General features: G+C 36.3%; 1 protein-coding gene across 5 annotated transcripts in view; it reads right to left on the bottom strand.

The window, feature by feature from the left end:
• Positions 1–5357: 5357 nt before the first annotated feature.
• LOC145997205 (KICSTOR subunit 2-like) overlaps positions 5358–18343 on the bottom strand; it is a 95119-nt gene continuing 82133 nt past the window's right edge. For 4 of the 5 annotated variants that reach the window (XM_083133954.1, XM_083133955.1, XM_083133953.1 and 1 more), the window contains exons 10-11: positions 17544–17561; positions 5358–5773 (exon numbers count right to left, since the gene is read on the bottom strand). In XM_083133954.1, the coding sequence (XP_082990080.1) occupies positions 5603–5773; positions 17544–17561 (189 nt within the window). In that variant the 3' untranslated portion in view covers positions 5358–5602. The remainder of the gene's footprint in view (positions 5774–17543; positions 17562–18343) is intronic. The other variant, XM_083133958.1, reaches the window with a different exon arrangement.

Raw genomic sequence — 18343 nt, 5'->3', positions numbered from 1 at the left:
TTACGTTAACCATTTTGTAAAATATTGTGTTGTTGAAATACGAGGGCCACTATTTATATTTTGAGCCTTGGCAACACTGATTGAAGTTAGGTGTGATTTGACGTTTGCACGGAATCGTCTGGCATTATTGACCATAACGTACTTCAAATGTTTTGTCAATAGCTTCATTTGTGTTGTTTATGTTGCCTTGAAGATTGCGCGACAACAATAAAATGGAATTAACTCGTGAACATTTTCGTGCGATGATTTTTTACGATTTTCGATGTGGATTATCAAGACAATAGTGCATCGATCAACTTACTTCCACTCGCTCACCGACAAGATTCGCGAAGGTCGTCCAAAATCAGTTGTTGTTCAAGAAAACATTGATGCTGTGCAAAACCTAATACTGCAAGATCGTCATGTGACATACTGTGAGATTGAGGCAACCATAGGCATTAGTTCCACCAGCATATATAAAATATAACATGATCATTTAGCAGTGAGAAAGGTATGTTCTCGTTGGATCCCACACAATTTGACAAAAACTCAAAAAGACGCTCACGTCAATTGGTGCAAACAAATGCTCAATAAATACAATCGTGGTGCTTCAAAAGACGTATATAAGATTGTAACAGGTGACGAATCGTGGATATATGCATATGAGCCGGAACGTAAACAGCAGTCGACTGTATGGGTGTTTCAAGATGAACCCAATCCAACAAAAGTTGTTCACGCTCGAAGCACATCGAAACAAATAGTCGCTTGTTTTTTCGGGAAAACTGGTCATGTGGCAACTGTGCCTTTAGAGGAATGTAGAACGGTCAACTCTGAATGGTACACAACAATTTGTTTGCCAGAGGTCTTCGGTCAAATACGGAAAACAAACAAATGCCGTCGGATCATTCTTCATCAAGACAATGCCAGCTGTCACACATCTCGTCTAACAACAGACTTTATGAACAGTCAAAAATTCGAATTGATGGGTCATCCGCCATACAGTCCTGATTTGGCACCCAATGACTTCTTCTTGTTCCCGAATTTCAAGAATAAATTGCGTGGACAACGATTTTCGTCGGCGGAAGACGCCGTTGATGCGTTCAAAAAACATATTATGGAGGTGTCTCAAGAAGATTGGAAAAACTGCTTTGACAAATGGTTCGAACGAATGCAAAAGTGTATTGGCCATAAAGGAGAATACTTCGAAAAACAATAAAGCAGTTTTCAATGCCAAATTCCTGTTTTTTCATTGTTAGGCTCAAAATATAAATAGTGACACCCGACAAACAAATAGGAATCCCTTGATTGATCAATGACTTCTTGGATTACAGTTTCATCATTAATATTTCATATCAAGTTTTATAGAGGGTAATGTTGTATCCTCTTTACATTACGAAAAATACCTTCCTTAATGACTATGGTAAGGCCTCCTTCGCATTACCCCATTTCTGTGGCACGAGGTCTCTGGGCTGCTTATCGCCACCATTTTTTGAGCAGAAGCGTACAAACCCCAAATATTAGGTTTTTTTATGCTGATACTGATTTCTGCCAGTCACAGAATGGCTTAAGATATATGAATAAAATTAGGAGAATCCACTCCATAGCAGAAGAGTTGACATAATTATTTGTCAAAAAATTAGGTTATGCCTGAGGTACTTCAACAGACAACGTTTGCTACAGACACAATGTAATATTATAAATATAAGAAAATAAATAGAATATAATTTGAGAGATTTTCAATCGTATTTATTTCACTGAAGCTTTTTTCTACTTGTCACTTTCTTGAACCTATATTCATAGGGTGCTGCCTCATAACACCGATAACTTTCACAGTGAGTACAGGGCATCAAGGCATGCAACTTTTCTCAGTCACTATTTGCTCATCTAGTTCTACTTTCGATGTTGCAAGCAATCGAAATATGGCATCTTCTGTTCATAATGTATGCAATCCCATTGATAGCTTCACAGTTGCAAATTTCATTTATTTTTACTGCCGTTTAAAATTCTGAGAGCAATGTATGTATGGAAACAATATCATGCAAACACTCAGGGTTAAAACGTAACTTTTCCTTTATAAAATGGATATCATAACACACACCTATGTTGCTTATCATATTTGATGCGTTTGCATAGAGAAATGATTCATAAGATTTGAAATTGATATTTATACTCCATAAGATGCTTAGTGTAACCCATATCTAACTACAAATTTTATCACTTTCTAACCGAAATAATAAATGTGAAACACTATTACATTTTCATCGCATTTGATAATAATTTGAGCCAGTAAGCTATCCTACATCTTTCACTAGCCGACCTGCATGGTGGGATGGTTATGTAACACACTACAAAGCCAGGAGTTTGAGGTTCGAGCCTGGGCATGAGTGTTCATTGTGAGCAGAGGCGAAACCACAAATTTTTATCTGGAGAAGAGGGTCAAGTACCAGGACAAATGTGCCAATAATAATAATAGTAATATAGTGGTAGTAGTAGTAATAATAGTAGCATTAAAAGACGTTATTATCATCGTAAATCACCATAGAAGTCAGTGCTAAAGCATTTGTGATTGAACGAATGATTTGAAATATTTTTCCAACACGTTCAATTTCATATTAGCTGATAATCGAAAAGAAGCACACAAAATGTATTTTTGAAAGACAGAATATGCACGACGAACATTATTCTTTTTGTACATATGACACGTAAAACTTTCAAGTACAACATATATTTTACACATATGCAAAATGCAGCAATGTAAAATAAGAAAATACATATGCAACATGTTAACGCTAAATTGTGTACATATTCAAAATTTCTTTAATATATATATATATATTATTTCAATACATTACACATTACATTATCAATTCATTCGCAAATTGTCTCTCAAATGTGCGCACTCCTATTTCTCAAAAGAATTGTTCATGCATTTAAGCAGCAACAATCTGAAGTATATATCCGGCCTTACTTCTCTCTCGGGTAATTTAGAATGCATTGCATATACAGAAAAGAATCAAATTGGGATCGAAGCGAGCAGGAAAATCTTTAGATCCAAATCTTTGCAAACTGAAAACAATATTGATTTAATAGGGTGCAAATAATTTCACGGGGTGTCATGGCATTCTCTTTAACTTTTTTCTTTTTTTGACGCCTGCCCTGGCTCTGTACTTGGACTATAACAATAGCAACTATTGTGTTCACAAGCGAAGCGAGCAAGAAAAGTTTACGAAATGCACTTTTATTTGTATAAAATTTGAAATCGAGGGGCATTTGCCCCTCTGTGCCCCCTCCAAGAGCTCTTAGCTGTCTGGAAGAAAAAGGCAAGAAACACTTGAAAACTAATTCCATCTTGAGTATCCATTTGTCCTGCTATTCTTAGATTCTGCTAGTCATGTATCATTACTTGAATGTTTGCCCCCCTAGATTAGACTTCTGTCCAAAATTGGGGGGAACAATGACCCTGCCCCCCTCTGTGGTTGCAGCACACTGTTTGTAAGTGTCTCTCCATCAATTTCACGTCATCGCTCATTGTTGTGATTAGCTAGATGTGGCAGAAAAGCAACGCCAAGTAACAAACATCAAATATCCACCCCCTCTCTCTATCACATGAATCGCTATTACCAATAGGTAGACTTGGGAAACAAAAAATTATGCAGAACACATGAGGCACCTTTAATACAAGACTACTCAAAATATCACAACTGTTCTAGATACTGAAAATTCCGAAATCATTTCCCTAAGTCTGAATCTGGAAGGGAAGCAACTCCTATTGGACATGTATACAACTACACACTTTGTATATAGTTTCTCACTGAATGCCAACATGTAAGTAAGAATAATTTGTGGCGTGGCTGCTTCAAATGCAGTTCTTTGTAGGACATGAATTTATAGCGATGACATTTGTAGTACAATGTGTTCATTATATCAAAATAATTTTTAGTTTAACTTGTGCTTTCCAAACAAGTTTGCTTGTCCTTTCTTTCCTTACCAGTATGTAGTCATTTGTAGCAATGTTTGATTTGATTGATTTGGTGTTTTAAGTTCACTTTATGCACAGTAAGGCTAATTGGGACTGGACCTACAGTTATTTTTAAAAGTGGGATCTGAACCACTTGTGCCTCCACTGGATATCAAACTCTGGACCCCTTGGTTACAAGGCAACGACACTACCAGTAGCAATGTTTGACTAATTTTTTGTCATACAACTGAAGATTTAATTACAGCATGCTTATTATATGAATCTTTACAGTAGACTTTTTTTTTAATTCAAACTTGGATAATTTAAATTATTCAGTAAATTGAACAGAAGTTTATTCCCCTTAAAATTCCTATTGAAATCAATGTTAAAAATTCATATGTAATTCGAATTTTGGAACCTTTATTTGGATAATTTAAAGGCAGCTATTCTGCGACAACCGTAGGGAACAGAAACCCTACACCTTCTCCTTAATGAAGTGGGATTGCCCACCCCTTTTGTGTTCTTGTCCAATAACCAATGCTTTGTGAAAGTCTTCGTATCTGCCCTCAGTTGAGATTAGTCAGGTTATGTTGTTTGCAATTAAGTGTGATATGTTGAATCTCAAGCAAACAATAGTGATGACTTGTTTCATGAAACAAATGAAACTGAAGATTCTGTTAACCATGTAAAAAAAAAAAGAATCATGAACAGGTAGCTAATGTTGTTACACGTGTATGTCATTTTGTGTGTTATCACAGTGTATTTACATAAATGCTTTTTCCATTTTGTGAGATGAATTGTTTTTCGTTTGCACTATGGGATTATGCACATAATAAAGCAATTTTTATGGTTAAGGTCCACTGCATGTTCATTATATTATTTTACACTGTAGTACAGTAATTTTGTTTCATTGATTTTCTTTAGTAGTGCATGTTCTTGCTAATTGGAATGTTGGACAATTCTAAATTTTTCATGTCCGCTTGATGTACGAATAAAAGAGAGCCCAATGTATAATGGAATAAAAACAATACTTACCAAATACATATTTATTTTTCTAAATTTTAAGTCTAATTTATTTATAAAGAGAAAACCTTGTCTATCTGGCAAGAGAAACTTCAAATTATTTGTGTTACAAAATAGCTTTGTAGTAGGGTTGGGTTGGAACGTAAGTCATGGGAACTATTTTTTTTTTTTCAGTAGAATGCAAGATAAGTAGAGAAATTTGAAAAATACAAATGGAAGAGGACAGCTGCATGGAACTAAAGAATGTACAAACAATGAAGGTCATGGGTACCAAGGTTTGGTAGGAAAGTGCCATTTTTTTGTACTGCCGATGTAGCCTTGTGACTTCGCACATAGAATTATATTTTTTAATGATTTTCTGTCACTTTCTTTGTAGAGAAAAAAAATAGTTGCCATGACTCATGCCCAATCCACGTATGTGTAAATGAGCATGCATTCAGAATTGCATTGAGCACTGTTAGGAGATTGCAAAGTAAAATACACTCTGCATGTTCTCTTAAATTGACTTTGTTGTTTGGAGTGGATACATTTCATAAAATTAAGCAAAACGAGTAAAAAATGCTTACTTTAATTGACCTCTCAATATATACACATTGTAAAGCAGCTTCTTTCATACAATATATACATACAGGACACTAGTAATCACTTTGAGCCTTGTTTAAGATTGGCAAACACTTTGTTACATTTCAGTTGCAGAGTATGCTCAAAAACAAAGTTTGTAATGTAGCTGTCTTTTTCACTCTTTTTGCTATCAAAAATAACAACAAGTGTCATTCGGGGGTCTATTTGAGACATAAAGTAAGAGCACTGGTCCTGAAAAGAAATATAAACTGGTGTTACAACTGAAGATTACGAATTTTCATAAAATATGTTAATATATTTTTAATTTTATAAGCAGAAAATTGTTACCAGAAAAAAAATTGCTCCCAAAGTGTAGATTACACACACAGTGTTGATGAAACGTGAATCTTTGCAGCATGTTTGCTTGGACCACAGGATAGAAAAATGCCATTTTCCGAGGCCTTGAAAAATTGAAACAAGTTGTTGGCTTTGATGTTGACAAATTCATTTCTTAACCAAAGAGCATATTTAATAATGAATGAAGAAGGATTTTTCATACCCTGAGCGGCATATAGCGGGTGGTATCAAGTTTTACAGTATGTATAAATTTTCTTGTGCTTTATAAAAATAGCATTCATTTTGTTTAACCTGGCAGAATGCATGCATACTTTACATAAGCAGGCGGGAGCGGTCAAAATGACCATGCTCGAATATTTAGGTCTATTGGGTTTGTTTCATCATATTTTTTGTTTCCTTGTTTCTTGGACATATTTTTTAATTTTTTAATACAATATATAAAGCTGATATAAGTTCTAAAAAGTTTAATACATTTTTTTAAAAAATATGTTTTCTTCCTTATTTTAGTAAGAATATAATAGGCAAAAGAAACATTATTTTACAAATTTAACATGCAAGTTTGTTTATTTTTCTTCATTTTCATGATTGTAAGAATACAATATAATTATGAAACAAACATAATTTTATGTAAGCTTAATGCAAAAATTTTAGAGAGAACAAAGATACTACAAGGTATTTACAATTGTAGTATGTTTTCTACGTTTACTACTCCAGTTTATTTATTTCACCTCTTTACTTCACGTCCTCCTCTTTACAATAAAGATTTCCATTTGCACATTCCATACATTAAAAAACTGTGTGTTCATGGCAAATGTAGAGGAAAAGTGGATGCATTGTCTTTCTTTTTCTGATTCACATTCTTCATTGTATAAAAGTGTCATCTTTCTCTTTCAAATTGCCTTCCAAGCTCTTTATCATGCTACTCCCCCCATCTTGATGCTTTCAAGAAACCTTTGCATTCAATCCCCTTCTTCCAGGTACATAATAATGTGGGAAAATCCAATAAAGATCTATTATTAGATCTGAAACAAGGTAAAGCGCGAGCGATCAAAAACACCACAGAAAAAATGAACTGTGCTTTTTAAATGGTAGAAGGCCACTTTTAAGATTGTTGACTGGACAGTGTCTCTCCCACATGACCAGCATGGATAAGGTTGGGGGAAGGAGTCAAAACAGCAGGCACGCATAAAAAGGCAAGCAAAGAATGAAATTTGTGATAAAATCACCACCACGCGTGTTCTAACAGGTTAAGAAAAGAATGTATCAACTTAAGGAACTGCTGGTTGCCATAACTGTGTGACTTTAGGAATGCACCCACACTGTATGCTGCATGTCATGTGAAATTTCACTTTAAATTGACCCTAAAAATAACAAATGCAACCTTTCACAACAGAGTGGCAGGTCATGAGTTATATCATGTCTCTGGTGTGAAAGGCCCTTCTTAATAGACACTGTTGGAAGCACCAGAATCTTTCTACATTTCATAGAAGCAATTTTTCAAACTACCCATTTAAATAGTAGATACCTGAGATAGTTAATAGTTAGTAATACATAAAACATGCTTCAATTGTTATGCGCTGTCATGAACATTCAATGACATGATGAAGTAAATGTTAACAATTGAACAATTATAATTAGTTGTAAAAGATTTTAATGGAACATGCATGAAGCAAAAACACTTACAATGTTATGTGAGATTCCATGAATACAACAAAAAACTATATATACACATCTAATACCTTCAAAACAATAAAAACATAAAGTATGTTTAACAAATGCCACACAAACTCAATTCAGCCAAATACTGATATCAGGAATATAGTATGGTTTTATTATTTTGAAGTGTTAGTGCACTAACCTGTAAACAATTAATGAGAATGTTTTTTACTTCATTAGAAAGATACAGAACAAATGGAAATCTCATTAAATGCAAATGTATAATACAGTGAATTTCCAATCTAATATTTCATGATCTAACATTTTCCATATTTAACAGTCTGCCCCATTCATTGTTGATCAGGAACTGTCTCCAAGGAAAAAGAAGTTTCCAGAAGAAGACTGACTGTTTGATTGATTGTTTATTTTACTTCACTTTTCTGTCACTGTTGGCTAATTGTCAAGATGAGGATGAATGACGAAAATGGATGAAGGAAGAATCACAAATCTACAGGGACAACACAACATGAGCCACACAGAGTATTATACTGAATGTGGGTCTAGATGCCAAAGCCTTGCCATCTGCAAAATGCAGTTTAGGGTGTACTATGTGGAAGGGAGGTTGAAAGTCTTTGGAAAGGGTTGACCCTTGCACACCCAGAAGAAAATATTTGGAATTTGTAGATTTTTTATCTGAATGTTTCATTCCCCCCCCCCCATTCTTCCTTGTTCCACCCAACCTTGACCTACAGCAGATATTCTTCCTCCTCACCTCCTAGCCAACCTCCATGGTGGAGTGGTTACAACAACATGATACATGGCAAGAGTTCAGGGTTTGAAATCCAGCCTGGGCATGGGTCTTCCTTGTAAGTGTCCCTTCATCAATTTCATCATATCATCACTCATCCTTATTAACCAAAAGTGACAGAAAAGCAACACTCCATAACAAAAATTCCTATCTCCTACTGTTCGTTGGATTGGAGGAATGTGTATTCCATTCTGCAGATGTCATATTTCAAAGCAAGGTTACATGTGATGCATGAGAGGATAGGCATGCTCCTTCGAGACTATTGTCACTGCAATGTTGTAAGTGGCGAATCCTTAAATACTAGTTAGTCACCAGCCACACAAATGTCAGGGACCTTGATTTTTCGCAAATGCAATAATACCAAAAAAAGTTAATTCTTCAAAAAATGTGCTTATGTATGGGCAGTGACATGTTCTAAGCACATTTTTCATGCATTTGAAATTGTGAAATACAGGAAATTTGCCATAAAATGTGAATTGACATTTTTCACAAATTTCAACACTTTTTTCCTTAAAAAACAAAAAGTACCACGGAAATTTAATATTCCTTGTGTTTTAGGCTTTAAAAAATAAAAAGAACCATATTTACAGGTGTACAATTTTACCCCCCCCCCAAAAAAAATGATGCATTTTATATATGAAATAATTCCGACACCAACAAAGAAGCGGCATTTGTTATGTGAGAAATTTTTTGCACTACCAAGCAAAGTAGGTAGAGATTGAGTGTGCATCTACTGTCACATGGCATCAGCAACATCAGTATTTGTTGCACAAAAAATAACTTCCTCAAAAATCGTTTGCATCCTATAAAACTGCCAAGGGTAGGCACAACTTGAAATACTAGGTAAAAGTGCAATGAAGGTATAATTTTAGGTATGGCTGATAGAAAAGTGTGCTAAAATAAAAACACCGATCTTGGCAAAATAGAACACCAAATAACGAAGGTTGCTACCAATATGAAAACCCTCAAATCAATGTTCCAAGAACTGTTTGTAGCTATATAAACTAGCTTTCAATATCATTGAGTAAAATCAGTTCTCTGATCTACCTTAATGAAAGATACAGAAATGTAGTTTATTACATGTTACCATATTTAATACAGTACAATGTGCAGGAAGCATGTGACTTACGTGGGTATGGAGATCCTGACCAGTCATCAATACAATTTATCCTGCACAGATAAGTAACCCATTACATACCACATAGCTTCCACAAGAATGGCATAAGGGTTTCTCATGGTACATATTGTTGGAAAGAAAACAAAGGATGTTTCTGCCTATATTATAATTCAAGTATGGGGTTAAAAATAAAAATAAAAACAGTTTTCCGGTTTAACATTTGTCTGTCACTGCATGATGTTTATTTTTTTCTTCATGTCCTTCCCTCCACTGTCTTTATCAGATTTCTGACAATTCCAATTCCTGAGAAACCTGCTTGAATTGAGACAGAATAAATGAAAAGTGATCTGCCTTCATTTTTTTCAAGGGAATATTCTTGATGACAGTCACAAAGAAATCAACCAATATCTACGGTACATCCACCAGTCTGCAAGCATGACTCGTTCTAGATGTTTCTTTCTTGTCTCAATATGAACATGTACGGAAGACTGAGACTATTAAGTGTAAAAGAAAATACACATTTATTTAAAGAAACAAAGAAAATCGGGAATCATGTGCAGTTTGCAAGTTAGAGGAACTAAATTGAAGCATCATAACAGCAGAGTACGATGAAAATTCAGAAGCACAAGAACCTGTTGTTTTACTCTTTAGCATTTGTTGGATGAGCCATCATCTCGCAAGAGAAAATATCGTGAATCAATATCTGCGATGTTGCCCAAAGAACCAACATGTACAAGGTGTGACTATTAAAAAACAGGACTGATGGTAGCATTCCTTTACTGACAAACACGTTTGTATTACTTGGTATCACCTTCAATGTACACCCCATTCACTGTCCATACAGTGCTGCATACATGTCTGCCACTGTTTGAAGCAGTGTTGCCAACTCTGCAACTGTCACACTGTTCAGCAAACCTGTCGTTTTCGTCTTTACCACTTCCATGGACTGGAAGTGGGTTCCCTTCAAGGAAGTATTCACTTTTTGGAAAAGAACGAAGTCGCACGAGGCTAAATCTGAGGAGTACGGGAAGATTCAGAAGCACTGGAATGAGCTTATCAGCCAAATACCAATTAACAGTCAGGACATTGTGGACTGGCACATTATCCTGATGCAGCATCCAGATGTTGTTCTTCCAGAGAGCTGCCCATTTCCTTTGCACGCATTCTCATAGTACATGTAATAGTGCTGAGTAACTGAGTGGCCGTGCAGCACACAATCAATCATGACCACACCCTAGAAGTCTAGAAAACAATTAATGTTACAGGTCGACTCATATGTTCGTCCTCTTCCACCTCTTCCTTTCCCTCCTTAAACCTTTTGTGGCATTGAAAGACACATGTAAGTGACATGGCAGATATTCCCGTACACCTCCTGTAGTTATTGAAGAGACACTGTTGTTTATTTCCACCAGAAATTATTCATACGCTGCTCATTCTTTCCATTTGGCATGATTCCGCCACCCTCACCACACAGCACTTAATTCCTACAGAGCACAGAGGCACACTAACGGTTAGAGCGTGATGGCAGTGGATCATCACACTTCACAGTAAAAGCCTTCCACCTCTCCACCCCTACTAACATCACCAGCAGACGGCCAGTCCCGTTATTTAATAGCCACACCTCATACCACAACTTCAGCTGGAAATGTCCCCATTGAATGACGAGACAACATAGTTTAGAATAGAAGCAAATGAGCATCTTTAAACAATTTGCCAGGAATGAGAAAACTACAAATATGCAATTATTGCATAATCATGCACCGAAGCTGTGAAAATTCACTTGCATTTGCAAGGTCGTCTTCGACGAGAGTCCAGGTACTGTAAACAATACATTTTAATCATCAGCAATAGAACATGTCACATTCCTTACTGTGACTAATTGACATTTTCTGGTCAGCTGACCAACACCTTAATGTTTGGTTGATAAAAACAATCACTTGTATCTGAACCTTCTTCTTGTCCACTATCTACTTAACACTTCTTGGATATTTCTTCCTTTCCTTCTTTTGGGATAATGTAACAAGCATTATCTGGGAAAGGGGAGGGGAGTGAAGCTGCCCCAATTTTTAAAAAAGTGAATTTACAACAAAAAAGGATACCTGACAAGGCAAAAGTTACTTTCAAAAAGCAATCTTGTAATTTTTTTTTCAATTAGGGGCCAAATGAATACATATTTGCAATTCTGATACTTCGTAGACACAAGTGTGCATATGCTAACTAGACATGTTCAGTGCCAAAACAGGGGTGACAGTAGCAAGTGTATTTGGGGCAGGAAGAGTGTTCCGTGAATATAATCTATTGTGGAAAGACCAGTGAAGTTTCAAAACGTAACAACAATCACCAGAAAAATATGGCGAAAAATATTTATGAATTAGGGTTCTGAATGATATAAAATATATCAATATCCTATATCAGCAAAAGGAACATGTGTAGAACATTAGTAGATTAGATGGTTTGTAAACTACTAACTTCATTTCAGACTCCTGAGTATTACAATAAACACAAATTTACAAATTAATCAGGATAAATAAATACAGGGTCATCCGTTTGAGATGTCAGAAAAGTAAACCTTTATACACAAGAGGTTAACGTACGTATCCCCGAGCAGCTTGTTGTAATATAAGCACAAAGGATGTAAGTTTCGAATGAGTGGAGGTTTACTGACTTCAGCTGCGTGGCGGCAGTAGCATGCATGTAATACTCGAAAATTTCGCATTCCATACGACGTACTGGGTGTGCTGTTGTGCCGTGATCACCACCTTTGTTACCATGCACATTAGCGCCGCCATGTGGCTGAAGTCTGTAAACCTCCACCATTCGAAACTTACATGCTTTCTGCTTATATTACAACAAGCTGTTCGGAGATACGTAGATTAACCTCTTGTGTATAAAGGTTTACTTTCCTGACATCTCAAACGGATGTCCCGGTACATGTAAACGAATTACTAACTGTATCTGTGAAACTAATTTTTAAAGGTTCTATTAATTTGGGAATTTCTTACTTCCTGATAGACTTCCTTCAGGTTAATGTCATTAGCCCGTGTGCCACTAGGAGCGCTGGTGTAGTCAGTTCATCTGCTATATTTGCTGTGCATGCTGGGTTTCTGGGTGTGCATTTCAGTCAGGCACACATCGCATATGTTAATTGACATAAAAAATCAAGGAGATGCACACAATTATGCACAGCAAACGTAGCAGAAGAACTGACTACACCAGCGCTCCTAGTTGCATACACGGAAACAACAGGAACCAGAAGCCAGCCCAGCAGTGACGCAACAAGTTTCCAAGTGGAGGGTGGAAGGGGCTACCAAAATTAATAGAACCTTTAAAAATAAGTCTCGTGGATAGAGTTAGTAATTTGTTTATGTGTATTTAGTGTCAAATCATGTTTTTTATTTCCAAACATTTAATAATGAGGATAGTATTCACTAATAATATCTACGCATTATAAATATAATGAATTAAGGAAAATGTAGTAAAACATCTGAAAAGAATTTGGCCTACCTTTAAAACTTTACCTCATCAATATCAGAACCAGTTGCGGAGCTGCTGTCACTTTCACTGTCACTGCCATTCAGTGAAATACAGATTGGTTCACACTCTTCTTCCATAAATATGTCCTATACAGGGTAACTTCTTTTCAGTTCTATTACATATTCACAGTATATGTGTCAGTTTTCAGATGATACGCTGCTTATAGCATCTTCTGTCACCTTGAAAACATTTTGTCATATCTATGTCACGTGTGCAATTACATTGTGGATTTATCTCTGATTTCAACAACACCACACATATTCAGTGGCATTTATATTGTAGTGATAACGGGAAGACAGAGTGCTGTAAATCTGTGCTCTTCTAACATTGAATCAAATACACAGGTTTTACTTTAGAAGGATGTAATTTCACAAGTTCCATTACCTCAACTTTTTAGTGAATCAAGTAAATGTGGGAATGTAGCAAGCCAATCTATGATTGTCTTATTTATTGCTGCTTGAATTTTGCATTTTATTAGTCTAAACAGAATACTATGGATTTGATTTTGATTTGATATTTTAAGTCCACTTTATGCACAGTAAGGCTAATCGGGACTGGACCTACAGTTTAAAGTGGGATCCGAACCACTTGTGCCTCCACCGGGTATCGAACCCGGGACCCCTTGATTACAAGGCGAAGACGTTACCACTGCGCCATGGGGAGGCCCTGAGAATACTATGGAGTATTGTATACTACAGAGTGTTTCAAAAGTCGCACGTAACCTAAACTTTGAAAATTTATATCACGAAAACAGTAAGAAATATTTACACCTGGTTTGCTGCATAATAAAGCCTAAACCATTAAGATATTTTTCAATGCTTAGCATTATCAATTTATTCCATACAGAAAATTAAATAAATTAATGACTGGTGGAAGGCAGCATTAAAATTTTTCCAGAAATGCACTTTTCAGTGAGAAAACTATGCAAGAAATTATCGGAGAGCCTTAATTAGACGTCTGATGACTGATGCCATGTCAATCTTTCATTTGTAACCAATAATGATCATGTGAAGCATTTGATGGATTTATGACTGATGATTTTATGGGTTGAGTGAAAAAGTGCCATTTTTGGGACATATCTCCACAGCTGGCAACACTAGCAGGTTGAAATTTTGTCACCAGACGTGCCTAAGTATTGGCCATACATTTACAAGAAAAATCAAAATCATAATTTTGCAGTGAAATTAGACTTTTATGTGTAAATTTCCACGTACCTGGCAACCCTGCTATTCCAACACAGCTGATGGGAGCTTGTTACGAAATGGTAAGGGTGAGTTATAAATGCGGCTTCTACATGTCTATTTTTTTATTATTATTACAATTTGGACATTAAGTGTTCTGATTAAATCACTAAACTAATCAATCATGTAGGCTATCACTGGGTTAATAAAATTACCATTTATTAAATAAAGCCATTACAATATTTTATAAACATTGTAAATTTGCTGAAAACATCTGAGAATTGATCTTCAACAACAAATACCAACTCTTAACAATATGTGGGATCATTTATTGGTGTTTAATATTTTGGATTTTTGTCGTCGGAAAACAGACACAGTCTGAGAACAATAGTAAACGCAATACTCATGTGTCACAGTAAACTATACTCCAAGTTTTTTTATTATTATTATTATTATGGAGTGGTACCTTGTGGATCGCATGACGATTTTCAGCGGCTCATGTTCTGCTGTTTTGGTTGTTAACAAATGGAACCAAGCCTCATCAGTGAAGAAAAAAAACAAATCAAGAATTCTGATGCCATTTTCTTCGATGAGAGATCGACACCACCTGCAGTACTTATCAAGGTTTACGATTCCCCGATGGCGCAGTGGTAGCGTTGTCGCCTTGTAATCAAGGAGTCCCGGGTTCGATACCCAGTGGTGGCACGAGTGGTCCCAATTAGCCTTACTATGCATAATGTGGACTTTAAACACCAAATCAATCAATCAATTATCATGGTTTACGCATATCCCCCACTGCGGTAGGGGTTAAATGCGATGGCGACCACTTCTTGTTTTGTCACATACACTTCAGGTTTCTCGAAATCGACGCACTAGTCGTAAAACAGTTGCTTTGTGACGTACAGCAGAAGCAGGGTATTTTTCTTGAAAAACCTCTTGCACATGAGTGTAAGAATGAGTAGTAAAATATTCTTCAACAATGCGCACAATGCGCTGCTCCAATGAATACGCCATGCTGAATCAACCGAGCACTGTAGCGGCGAAGCGAGAGCGAAGAAAATTCAGGGTAGCCAGGGGCAGCCTAGGATTCTCTCAAGTCAAATTTCAGTACAAAATCATGATTTATGATTTTTCACGTAAATGTATGGCCAATACTTAGGCACGTGTTGCGTGCGTCTGGTGACAAAATTTTAACCTGCTAATGTTGCCAGTTGCGGAGATATGTCCCAAAAATGGCACCTTTTCACTCAACCCATAAAATCACCAATCATAAATTCATCAAATGCTGCACATGATCATGATTGGTTGCAAATGACAGATTGACATGGCGTCAGTAATCAGATGTCTAATTAAGGATCTCCGATATTTCCTTATATAGTTTTCTCACTCAAAAGTGCATTTCTGGAAAAATTTTAACGCTGCCTTCTTCCACAGTTATTAATTTATTTAATTTTCTGTATAGGAGTAAACTTATAATGTCAAGCACTGAAAAATATCTCAAAGGATGAGGCTTTATAATGCAGCAAACCCGGTGTAAATATTTCTTACGGCTTTCGTGATATAAATTTTCAAAGTTTGGGTTGCGCAACTTTTGAAACACACTGTAAAACGACAGCATTTTGTGGCAATTTAGGATGAATTTTCGTTTCCCATTTTCCATGAATATTCGAGTTCATATTACAATGATAATCACGTGCGCTTGTGGTTGCCTTGTATACAAGATTGGTATTAGATATAAATCCCATCAGTATGCCTGCCCATAAAAAAATGACTTTGTGAGAAGTATTTTCTGTTGTCTGTATCATCTAATTGCCAGCATTTACCAAAGGTCAGGTTACAGTCACCCCAAATTTCATTACTGTAGACAAAAAGGCAATTTTTCTTCTTGGAAGTGTTTTATGTTTTTCAGAAATTGGGTAATTTTTAAATATGATATCATCCTGCTCAAGCAAGACTTTTATTTTGGCATTGTTTCCATCTTAATCTGATTTTAAGCAAAATCTTTTTTAAAGTCTTCTTTTTCCAAGTGAAGTTGATTATCTCCTTTACAACTGGCACTAATTTGGTTAACGATGTAACCTTATTTTCAAACATAGAAATCATGCACCGTACACCTAATAATGTCACAGTCAAAGTCATCTATTTCTGTTGCTTTTGGTTTTTTTTTGAGAACTAAATTTGGAAACATCTTTCATTACATGCTTCATGATGAATCCTCTTCATTGAAGGCAATGACAGCCCAGCAATCTGACTTGCTTGTTTTGTAGACTGAGCAACAAGGACCAGAACATCACGGTTTTCTTTTTCTAGATCACAAAAATCAATGATGTTGTGCAGAATCGTCTTTGTTCCATTTCGAAGTGGTTTGTTATGAGTTGTACCAGCCACCACAAACACAACACAGAGAGCGATAATAAACACAACAAGTGACAGCACGCAAGCGAAATATCACAGTGTAAACTGCAAATGCTTCTACCTGCTTCCCCTGTTGCACTTGGAATCATCCTTTCCAGCTAGTCTTGTCTTCCCTGGCTGGACTGTACGTTCATCTAACACCGAATTTGCATAATCATTCACATGTACCTTCTGAAAGTTCATATTTTCCAATTTCTACCAATATCAGTTGGCAACCCTGTCGGAATGCAGGTGTGTCATGTGCAGAAGTCTCCTATGCTTAAACAGCTGCAGGTCTCGCAATCAGCCTGCCACAGAATGTCGACCTGTTCAGACACAAATTGTGGCAGTGGAGGTGCTCATCCGAACTGGTTCCATTCAGGATATGCATCAGGTACTGCGATGATGGTCCAACGACGGTTGCCATCCATTCATGCCACAGCATCACAACATGATACAATGAGCCTGACATCAGAGAGCCAATGGCAGCGTGCAGAAAGTCTCCAGGTCAAACATATTCGCTGGCATCCTGATGCTTCTCAGTGCAGTGGCTGCTGTGTCTCCTGAATCAAACCCACCTGGATGAACGCTTCTACTACAACGATTCATGTCTGAACAGGCGAATATTCTGTGGCAGACTGACTATGAGACTTGCAGCTGCCTAACCATGCGAGACTTCTGCACATGCACACCTGCATTCTGACAGGGTTGCCAACTGATACTTGTAGATACAATATGTGCCACCCTGTAATTAACCTTTCTTGCATCTAGCATTTTTTACTAGTCCCAACAAAACATTAGATTGGAAATTCACTGTATTTAAAGTGTTTGACTGCATTACATAGACTTTAACCACCCCATATTCAGAGATTCTACAATATTCTCTACAAAGTTAGTTGCATAGCCCTTGTCTGAATAACATGGTGTTCTGTGGCAAATGTTAATAATACTGTATCGTGTGCAACTGGAACCTACCTCGTGGGAATCATCGTCCTTGCAAAGGAAAGAAGAAAAAGTTCATTATGGTCCCATTCATGCTTTCACATCGTTATTATCACATTACTCTTCTCCAAATGCAACTACTACCAAGAATAACAAGTATTCACATAAATGCATTCTTCTCTTCAAATCTGAACTGGTTAAAATTTAGGTTTGGTTTGATTTGATTTGAATGAGTTTATTTTACTTTGCGTTTTGTGCCTCTTGGCTAATTTGCGAAGATGGGGATGAGTGATGAAATGATGAAATTGATGAATGGACATTCACAAACAACCAAGCCCGAGTGGGATTCGAACCCGGGACCCTTGGCATCGCAGTGCGATGTGCTAATCACTCGACCACAGGGTCCGGCAAAAATTAGGTTTGGGACTGAGTCCTCATGACTTTTGTCAATGCTCATTGCAATACCTTTTTCTATGACATCTTTATCATTTAGTCAATATATTAATTAAAAGAGAATTATTCAGGTTCAGCACAAAATAGTTATTATTTTATATCAGGTCAGCACAATACTGGATACAAGTTAAGGAAATTTACTTAAGACTGGTACTTTTGTACTGTTAAAATGATTTTAGATTGTTCTTTAAAAAAATCTAGTAACCTTATAATGTAATATTTTCAGCCTTCAGAGCAAACGCTCTAGAATAAATTTTCAAGCTAATTTTTTTTGATATTCTTCTATTACTGGTAATGTTTAATTTTTTTACAAGCAAATTCAGAAAGCAATGCATATAATTGAGAGGTTATATGTAGTCATCCTATTTTATTAACAAAAA

This window comes from Lepisma saccharinum, chromosome 13 (genome assembly GCF_977018435.1).
Source record: "Lepisma saccharinum chromosome 13, izLepSacc3.1, whole genome shotgun sequence".
Taxonomy (NCBI): domain Eukaryota; kingdom Metazoa; phylum Arthropoda; class Insecta; order Zygentoma; family Lepismatidae; genus Lepisma; species Lepisma saccharinum.
The sequence above is the reverse complement of the archived record's forward strand: the minus strand, read 5'-3'. Positions and strand labels throughout refer to the sequence as shown.